Source organism: Morone saxatilis, unplaced genomic scaffold, assembly GCF_004916995.1.
Source record: "Morone saxatilis isolate NCDOM2014 unplaced genomic scaffold, NCSU_SB_2.0 Contig8, whole genome shotgun sequence".
In the NCBI taxonomy this organism is placed as follows: domain Eukaryota; kingdom Metazoa; phylum Chordata; class Actinopteri; family Moronidae; genus Morone; species Morone saxatilis.
Genome location: NW_023340257.1, coordinates 8,481,791 through 8,492,631, shown reverse-complemented (window position 1 = coordinate 8,492,631; position 10,841 = coordinate 8,481,791). Strand labels below are relative to the sequence as shown.

Sequence of the window (10,841 nt, the reverse complement as noted above, 5' to 3'; positions counted from 1 at the left end):
CCAAAACACGTAATGTAAAAAATATGTATAAAATGATCATATGCTACACGAAAATGTCCATTAATTATACACAACTAAAATGTAATACGTCTACTAAAATTTGTTGTTTTGATTTGTGTTTGTGCATCAACATTATTATAGATGACCAATTTGTTTCCACATCTCATGCACACTTACACACTTACACAAAAGCATATTCCCACACAAACCTTATCACACATACTCCCACACAAAGCTCACATGGCAGGTACAACCACAAAACACCACAGCTCTGTCACTATCTACCATATGTCACTATCTAGAAAACCACAGTCACGTGATTTGAAGAAGAGGAAGGTGGAACCTGTCGAACCTTGGCTCCCACCTTGTTCCTTCAGGCGTATGATCTCGGTGTCAGAGCCAAAGCTGTTCCATGCTGTGCAGTTATAGATGGTCTGGAAGTCAGCCGGGACAATGTTACTCATTGTCAGTGTGGAGATTACTCCTTCTTCTGTGGTGACGGTCTCCACGGTGTAGCGGCCAGATGTTCCAGACTCCAACACAGTTTCCTTCCATGACCAGGCCTGGTTATAGACAGAGGTTAAAGACGTGTTATGTATTATGTGATGTTTTTGAGCATTAGTTAAAAGAGAGGAAGAAGAAGACCAAGTTTTTATTCATGTTAACAATGTGGCTCTATGGATGACAATGTCAGTCTATCAGTAGGTCCACCATTTTGGTTCAGACGGAAATATCTAAAAATCTATATATAGGATGGATTTCAATGAAACTTTGTGCAAACATAGTTCCCAGAAGACAAAGCCTACTGCCTTTTGTGATCTCCTGACCTTTCCTCTAGCATCACCACGAGTTTGACATTTCTTGTTTTGAGTGAACTCTTGGATCTATTGCCATGAAATTTGGCAAACACATTAATTTGTCTATTTATTTATCACCAAACTAATGTTAGCATGCTAATACGTTAAACTAGATGGCAAACATGATGATTATAATTGCTGAATATCAGCATTTTAGCATTCTCGTTGTATGTTAGGGTGCTAGCCTGGAGTCATTATGTTATTTCACCTGCATGTTCTTTGATGATTTGCGCACTATGGCTGCACCTTTATGTTGCATATCTCCATGGAAACACACATTCACCATGGATAGATGAACATATGGTCTTCTGTTATGTCATGGTATATGTTACTGGTGTCAGTGCATGGACAGTAGTTAATTTTGTAGTTAAACAGCTGACAGCAGTGAAGTGGGACTACAATGACAATGTTATATACTATTGTGATTGGTTAAAACACATTAGAACTCTGTTATGGTTAAAAATGTTGTAGTTCAAATGTGTTTGTTAACTGGCCATTTGCTGCCGTTTGCTGTTTGAAAAGCTGCCAGCTCACCGAGATAACTCCAGCATCTGTAGACTGAGCTAATGCCTGATGGATAATTGCAAATTGCATGTACTCTAGGCAGATCTCTTCTCACCGCAGTGTTTGAATTACTGTGCTTTTTGTATTTTGGCTGTTGGGAGACCCATATTTAGACCCATATTTAGAGCAGTGCTTGCTGTGAACTAGAGGGATATAAGAAGTGCATCACATTTTAAATCCAGTAAATAATTATTAAGCAAAAATAAAAATGACAACAAAGATTACACCGTAATAACAATAACACAGCCTTTAATGTATTTTAATTAATTTAGTAGCATGTAGTAATTTAGTAGCACAGTAGCATGTGCACTGCAAAAAAATACATTTTGAAAAGACTATTAAAACAATATGTGGTATCTTACAAACTAACAAGTCTAACTCCTTTCACTGGATCATAATGGGACAAAAAAGATTCTAAGGTCTCTTGAAAAAGATGAACTACTATGCTGGATATGCAGTTTTTAGATGTGAGTAATGTTAAGCATTTTTTTTTTTAAATTTATGCCAATTCCTTGTTCAAACTCAATCTGTTATATAATGCATTCATTTAAATTTATAACAAAAAATGAAAATTTGCTGTGTCGTGAACAAAGAGTTGAGATCCTGTTGCTACAGAATATCTTGAATAAATGTATTTTTAAATAAAAGCAAAACAAAATGTCCAAAAATTGAGGAAGTTTGTGTTTCTCACAAGGCATCCTACATATAAGGAAGTGATGGGTCTGACACATGATGGACTGATGTGAGGAGGCAAGCTGACACTTACTTATGCAGTGCTATTATTATGTAACACATGCCATTTAGTCGCTGCTTTTGTTCAAGGCACCTTAGTGCAGACTTGTTTTGGGTGAGAATAAGAGTACATTATTACAGTATTTAGTTTTGCTGCTATTTAACTATCAGATAAGGAAATTCATTATACTAGATAGAAAGTGAGAAAAATGAACTGGTACTCTGAGGATAAACAACACATTCAACTTCAAGTTTGCAATACTGAACAGGTGGCTAAATAGAGTTATGAAATGCATTGTTACAATGTTAAAAATGTTGCCTTGGCTGATGTGCTTTCAATACATTCTTAAGCGAAACAAAGCTGTTAATTGATTTCTATGATACAAAATGACCAAAGTAAAGAACTCTCCTTGCCCTTACTCATTAAATCTTTTGTGGAGTTTTTCATTATCAAGGTCTAAGAATAGAGGATGTTAAAAAGCCTGTAAATCCCTGAAATGTGTGATTTAAGTGAAATTGACTTGACAAAACAACGTTAAGTTTCACACTCTAAATTAATGTAGACATAAAGCAAAAGAAAGCAAAGCTGAATCCAGGATAGACATTTAAGACCCAGCAGCCCAGCCTCCATAGGCACACCTCTCAAATAAATCTGATATTAATTATGTTGCTAGTTAATGCTGGACGTCAATATAATAAAAACACACATTACATGACAAAGTATGGCAATTATCTACATGCATATGCAAACACGCACACACAAATTAATAACAAGTGCAAAGTGAGCTCAGAGAGTGAGCTGCTTATATAAGGTCCATAAATCTTAATGGGATCAGTGCTAACAGAGCATAAGTGAGGGTTCAAACCGTAGTTTCACGCCCATCTTTTAATATGAAAACAAATGATGACACTAATCCTATATAATTTATAAACTGATCTTTACTTGCCTGTGTTGTCCATGCATAGTTAACAGATCGATAGTTCAGTCAGGCATTATATTTCAGACACATATATGAAAAAGAGCGGTCAGTATACTATCTAATTTGGATTGTTCAGGTGCCACAGATCTCTAACTTACATAAATGATTATAGTTGGATGTGTCCTTGCAATAAAATCAGGCAAAGTTGAGACAAAGATGAGATCGTAAAATAAATAAATAAATAGACCAGATGTACTTACAATGCGGTCTGGAGGAGGTGTACTTCGAATGAAACATTTTATTTGTCCTTTTTCTCCATGTAAAGCTTGCTGAGTCTGTGTACTGGAGATAGTAGGTGGCCCTGAAAAAGAACAATCATAAAAAAGAAGATGAGTCACAGAAATTGAAACATGAATAATTAAATTCATTTTTCAGTTTCAGGTCATATGACAATTCAGCTCAATCGAGTCTTTGTGGTACATTATATTCTATAATTGCTCTCCTGTTCCTAGCAGTAACACCTGAAATGTTCAGTAATTTGGGACTCCTGGGGAAGATTGTATTGCGGTGTGACATGAACATGCCTCATCCCTGGGTACAATCTACCCAAGGACACGCCAGGACTAAACGAAGGGCTTAAGTGGGGGCCCAGACCTCATTCTGGATCAAGAAATTGTTGATTTATGGCTGGCTTGATTTTTCCCACGGAGATAAATGTCGCTGGAGAGAGCTACAGTACAGCAGTTCTTTGGAGCGTATTCAGGACTACAGAGAAGGAAAGGCATACAAATGCTATTGTGGGAAGATAACACACTTGTCACAGTGTATCACCTCAATTTGCTTGCAGTAGATTTGACCTCTGAACCAATAGGCTAGCAAATAACCAAACATCCAGCCCTAGCTTTAATACGCAATCCAACATTGGCTTGTATGAATTACTAAAACAGAACATCCATCAAAACACTGTATGACAAAATACAATAAGTTTTATCTTATATTGTGTTTTTATCCAGTGTGGCCATATTCATTGTTCATTCTGTAACTGTAAATAAAGCTTTTATAACCCCTAAAAGGTGTTCTGTAAAATTATCTCAAAATAAGTCTTATAAAATGGAATGTCTTTTGGAATTACAAACTATATAACCGGGTTAGTTCTGTCAACAGCATCTGCAGGTATGGACTTTAAGCCAGCATGTATTAAACCGTGGTCAGGCTACAAGATCTTGCCTGACAAGGGCAGCTCAGCCTAAACGACTGGTCTGCTTGCCATCTGGTCTGGAGGCTGTCCATGCCAGGTGACAGCGCTAATATGAAGACAAGATGTCACACATGACCCAATTCTGTCTTTCAAGTATATTTCCCCTTTGGTCCTGAAGAGCTCACTGTAAGTACAATTCCAGATGAGCAAACTACAGAGGCAACTGTTTACATTTACATTGATTTTACATATAAATTGATGCAATTACAGTACAAGTTCCAAGCTTATTTCATATATAGTGATTCCAAATTACATTGTATAGCAGTTTACAAGAGATGTATGAAGACTGCTGGTCGATCCTACTGATTTAAAATCTGCACTAGCAATGGAGAATCTAGTATTTTTCTTTAACTTATATTTATTTTTCATTTATGTTTTTCTGATCTTTTCATATTCATTTTGAAATTATTTGTCTTATGTGTTTTTTTTTTTTAGAATATTTTTTTTTCCTTTCCCATCATTACTCATCAATGTTAAATTTGGACCTCTTCAGAAGACAGAATCAAAACCACAACCAGTGTGACACAATCACTCATGTTTTTTCAATAACACACACAAACTGACATAGTCTATTTCTTTAGCTGTAAAAGCTAAAGATGCTACCACAAGTTTTTTTCAAGGAAACCAGGTAAAAAAAGAAACTTAAAAAGCTGTTTTAATCAAACATTAAACACGTCTGTTGTGATGGTTAAGGTTAAGAATGAGGGTTTAAGGGGCTGGCAAATGAGGCAGCTTCTTGATTAGTCAGACAACTCGCTTCTCCGCCAACTTCCCTCAAACTCTCGCTCTCTGCCATCTCTCTGACGATACATAATTGCAGTTTATTACCTGTCTCTTATTAAAATGAATTAGCATTTTAATGAGCCTTTGCCAGATGGTGTCTTGGTATGCTGGAGGATGCTGGAAGGCTGCTACTGCTGCAAAATCAATGCTGCAGACAATTTAAGAAAAATATATTGAAAGCTGCTCCCTTATTTCACTAGTTTGCCAACATAGAGTGATAGCGTTAGTACAGCATGTATGTGCTATGGTGCAAATGAGGACATGTTTATATGCAGTGGCCATGCACAAACTTGTGATGAAGAGATGGAGAGGTGTAAGTGTGTGGTTCTTAAGAGCTACAACTATACAATACAAGATCAATTGCTTGCAGGCTGCAAAAGGCCGATGGTAGTGACTGGGGAGGATCTATTCCATGGATCAGAACTGCAAATGAGGAATATAATTAGATAGCTTTATCTCACTGGCTCAGCCTCGGTTGAAAGTATATGTGTGTGTATGCCTGTGTGTTTGTGAGTACATGTTTGCTACTCAGACTATGTGATCAGAGCACAAACACGTTGGTAGCGGGGAGGTGGGTGGCACTACAACATCAATGTTAGCAGCAGGGGAGGTAATCAAAATGTTGGGTGCGATGTTTTGCTCATTCATTTGAGGAGGTGTTAAGTCTGGAGTGGACATTGCAATCTGATTACACAATATCAGTGTGGGTGTCGAAAGGCCAGGGCTTACATTTCCTTCCTAAACTGAGGCATCCGCTTTAAACAAAAGCTTGACATTTCCTTGCTACCTCGACGCAGCTCTTTTGATTTCTCTGTTTTCTTTTGTGATAAAAGAGAGCACAAAACAGCTACAGGGCAACTGAAAGAAAATGGAAGGAAAATGTGGCCACTAGTGACCACTCTAGACATTTTCCTTTGGGAGAAATCCATGGTGAGGAAGTTCAGTCTATATTTTGAAGCTGACAACTAGAATCAGTGCTAAACAACAGTTTTGTGAAATGAAATATACCAACTTCAGTTTTTGGTGTATTTACTCCAGTGGAGATATATATAAATAATTTAAATATCAAACTGTACATTGTGACTCTTTTAGTTATTTCACACAGTCCAGTCACGCTGTAATGTGTCCACACATAAGAGAAAGGAGTAATCAGATACAGTTTAGTGTGTGAGTATATTATATTATTATATTATATGGCTTGTTATCATTGCTAGGCTATAACAATATTAGGGTAATCCTCCTGCTTTTTTATATCCACTGTTCTATATTAGATTAGCAATACTAAATGAAAGTGGATGTAGAGCCGCAATAACAAAAAAATTCATCTTCATCCCTTATTGGTCAGCTTAGGTGGTCATTGTGTTTAACTTATACAGAAATACACAATTTATAACACTGAATGCTCTGGTAGCCTCATCACATTTGCCTGCTTTGGCTCATCCAAATCTTTACAACATAGACCAGAATATCTCTTTTCCTGCTTACAGTGTGAGCCATATACTGTCATCACTGTACACTGTGAAATGCATTTAATGTAACACAGTACAGATGGCATAGGCCAAACACTGTCATCGTTTCATTCCAGCCACAGTTAGTGCTTTATCCAAATTTGCACCTACTGGAGGATACTGAAAGCTTGATTTCAGTCAGTATTTGCAAACAGTATTGAGTCTTTATGGTATGGTCATACTAACAGAAAACATAAACATAAACTAAGAACACCTATCCCCTCCAGTTAACAGATATATATTTTATTAGCCTGTAGTGAAATTATATCACAGATATATATTTTCCCATATTTATGGGATCCTCATTATTTGACCAGATGAAGAATCAGTCAATCAGTTGAAATCCATTGATTCTACCTCATTACTTGTACCTCCAAACTCCATCCCACATCTAGCTTTATAAACATGCCAAGGGACTAAATGAAAGATAGGAGTATAGACAGCTCAAGTGACAGCTACATATAAAGGGAAAAGTCAGTTCAAAGACTTGCATATCATATCTTATTATGCTTGCAGGTCAGATAAATGTGCTGTATCTTAAATGCAGTTTTCTCCTTCATTAACTTGCCATTTTCTTTCTTATACGGTGTTATCACCAGTTTAAAGAAGGCTGGAATGCTAATTAACTAGGCACATAAAGGCTGTCTAGAAAGAGAAACAGCCCAAAAAGAAGATCTATAACAACCCAGTGCTCTGTGGGATATTGTGGGATTCTCTGGCCCTCCCTCTCCCTTAGTGTGGTAATAGGCTTTCTCTCCCTAGGCTGCCCAAGTACTGTATGTGTGTCATTATAAAACACACACACATACTAACAAACTCAAATAGCTGCCCAGATCTACTCACACTTGTGGATATATTAATTAATATATATTGCGTGAATATATGGTCCTCAAGTATACAAGCTAAATCCTTTCAAGCATGTCAGATAAGTTGTCTCAATTCCAACTTCTGCAGGACTGTGGAAAAAGTCATACATATATATTGTCTGCTATATAAATAATCACACGCATGGACGTGCACAGCCCCCCTTCATACATGTAGCCTGATGACCATGACCATGTAGCCTGATGACCACATTTGAGATGCTGAGGAGCTTTCCATTCTGAAAATGTTTGACTAGAGTAAGCAATATGTATCCATTAGTGACTTAAACACAAACTGCCTCCCCTGCTAGCTGTTTGATTATAATTAAATTGCATTCTTCCCTAGGGATAGCAGGAATCCTCATGTGTGGTATGCCACAGTGGGAGCCAGTGACACACAACGGCAGAGAAGAGAGAGACAGAAGGAATGACAAAGTATAAACACATGTAATTTAAATGATGGCATTAAGGAAACCGGGGGATAACTGCAGGGAAAACAAACAGCAAAGAAATATTAAAATGTGCACCAGACACTGTCGTATCATGAATACTCTAAATATGCGCAACATTGCATGATAGTTACTGCACCATGGTCGTCCTCCCTAAAAGCTTGCTCATCCGTTATGTTAGTCATTCACTTTCAGAATCAATTGAGTCAGTGAGGTTGGGCATATAGGCTGATGAGAGGTACAGAGCGCTCACATTCATCTACAGTTAGAGACAGTGGCATAGGACAATCAGTGAACCTGAGGAGAGAGCCCACCCCACACATGCCACCACTTCAACCACAGTGTTCGCACTTTCACAAGTTTGACAATCTGATTCGCCTCAAGGACCGGGTAGGAAATGACTCAGGATTCCTTATGTGGTTTGGAAAAAAAAAAGATGAATTTCAATTATTCAGGAGGGTAAAAAGGAAGAAGATTTTTGAATGTCAAATACCAATTCAGGTAGGATGGTGCACGATGCAAAAGAAGAGAGAAGGAATATACACACATAATAAGGCTAGAAGACATCTAAAACTTGCTTGAATGAAGTCTGCAGAGACTAAATAAACATGCCGTTTCAGCTTTGTTGTATGTTTCCCAGTGTGCTTGGGGTTCTGTTGTGTTCTAATCTTTATTAAAACAATCAATCTTCTTTCTCTCATGGCATCATTTTCAAAAACAACACAATCTCAATAGTTACATGAGCAGGAAAGAAAGAGATGCATCAATATAAAGTGGTGCGCTGGATATTGTGTATTCTGTTTACATATTACGGCTGCAGAAAGGATGCCAGTACAGGTTGCTATCAACACAATGGGACACAAAATAATTAGTCATGATTTTACCGTACGCCTCTTCTGCCTTGATTTCAACTGAATTCATGGTTGAGAAGGAGGGGGCTCATTGTAGTTCATAGAAAGTCACGGTACTGATCTTGCGCTGGAGGGAATACTGGTATCCCACTCTCTCTCATATGCAAAGCTAACGTCTGGGTTTTGAAAAGAAAATCTTTACACACACTGTTTGCTACTGGATGTGTCCTCATCCCCAAATCAGCACCAGTGTTGCTTACAGGCAAACTCTTTTGTTGGCTTTGGAAATGCAACACTGTCAGCATTAACTCAACGTCATCTCACCAGCCTCTTAAAACCCCCTCATGTTTTGTTTTGTTCTTGTTTCTTCCGGGGGGGGGGTAAATACCACAACTAAGAACCTCTGTCTCACTGAAGCATGCTCCCTGAATATCAAGCACTGTTAATGAAGTCATTTGTTTGAGAGTTGCCAGGTCTCCACCAAGGCTGGTATTCATTAGTCAGTCAGTGCCTCAGAAAAGGCAGCTTCCCTGTGACTCACATGGAATATAATTAGCGTTGGTACATTTCACCTGTTTATGAAATGTGTGACCATATCTTGAAAAGACCATGGCTATATTTATTGCTTTTTACATTTAAAGGCTTCAAAATAATGACAGTTGATGAAACAGCTCTGTCGTATTACATTGCCTTTGTCGGGAAAATTAATTTGTGCCTCATCCTTGTGTGTGTCAGGGCTTATCGTTTGTTTCTATACTTGGCAGGTAAAATTAAGCATATCTCTAGGAAACTGCTATACCTACTAACAAGAAGACTGCGGGAGAGAAATAAAACTGCATATTCTATTGGAAGTTTTACAGACGGAAGGCTTTGGTAAATCACAGAGGAAGCAGAATACTGACTCCTGTGACAAATTGCTTTCTTCTTGCTGCCGTTGACCTCAGACCTTCAGATTCACACTATGCATTTGACAACTGTGTGGCTGTGCATCTGGGCCTATTTGTGTGAAAGACCTATCAATAATACAGCTTACCATTGACGGTGAGAGAAACCTCCTTCTCCCCTGCTCCTACACGAGGGACCACAGCCCGGCAAACGTATTTCCCAGCATCCTCCTGTCTCACGGATTTCAGTGTCAGGAGGTTCTCATTGCTAAGAACCTGCGGCAAAAAAGTTAAAGATCATCAAATGCAATGACAGCAAAGGCACCTTCGCATCTGAGATAGCAACAAGGCAGCGCAAAGAAAAGCCAGCAAATGGACCATTTAATACCTTAAAGGGCACTTCTCCTCAATTATTAAAATCCAATTTAGGGTCTAAGCTCAGTGAAGTAAAGGGGTTGGCTTTGGCCTTTGATGTTGACAAAAGGAAAGGTGGAATGAGTCTGAATTTTGGATCAAATCAACAGATCTCATGTGAGAGCAGGTCACATAGAGGCTGGGACTGTAATGGCCTTGAAATCTTTGGTTTAATGGACATTTCTTTATCTGAGAAAGTCAGCAAGACAGGCTTTATTGCAGAAAAGCAGCTTTCATAAGCCAGTATGCAATTGTTTATCAGACATACTTGGTAGCAGTGAAAATCAATATACTCACCACTCCAGATCCCCGCTTCATCCACACTATAGTAAGAGAGGGATTTCCTGTCCAGGCGCAATTGAACACAGCGTCAGATCCAAGATCCACCTGCAAGGACTGAGGCTCCGCAGACATGCGAGGACCAACTGTTGAAATAAACATCATTAACTATCCACGATTGATCCATAATTAAGCATCAGCAATGGTGGCACCAGCTCCTGGAGCTCAGTGTCAAAATATACAAGACAGTAAAAATAACCATGCAATATCACGTTGCTGGCATCATTGAAAGGCATGTAGTATTGCTTATTCACTCACAGTAGACATCAACGTTGCGGCTGATGTTGGTGCTGCCAAGAGGGTTGGTAACCTCACAGGAGACAGGCTCTGTAAAGAAGGAGTGGTCCACAATAACCTCATACGTGTCTCCAGAGACCTCCTTGATTATGCTTCCACCTTTGGCCCACCTGGTGAGAGGA

At 38.5% G+C, this 10,841-nt stretch overlaps 1 protein-coding gene across 1 annotated transcript in view; it reads right to left on the bottom strand.

The window, feature by feature from the left end:
• Positions 1–10,841, bottom strand: part of kirrel3b (kirre like nephrin family adhesion molecule 3b) — a 59,771-nt gene that overhangs the window by 9,567 nt on the left and 39,363 nt on the right. Inside the window, exons 6-10 of the mRNA XM_035679396.1 lie at positions 10,681–10,829; positions 10,381–10,508; positions 9,819–9,945; positions 3,334–3,434; positions 353–563 (exon numbers count right to left, since the gene is read on the bottom strand). Coding sequence (XP_035535289.1) covers positions 353–563; positions 3,334–3,434; positions 9,819–9,945; positions 10,381–10,508; positions 10,681–10,829 — 716 coding nt within the window. The remainder of the gene's footprint in view (positions 1–352; positions 564–3,333; positions 3,435–9,818; positions 9,946–10,380; positions 10,509–10,680; positions 10,830–10,841) is intronic.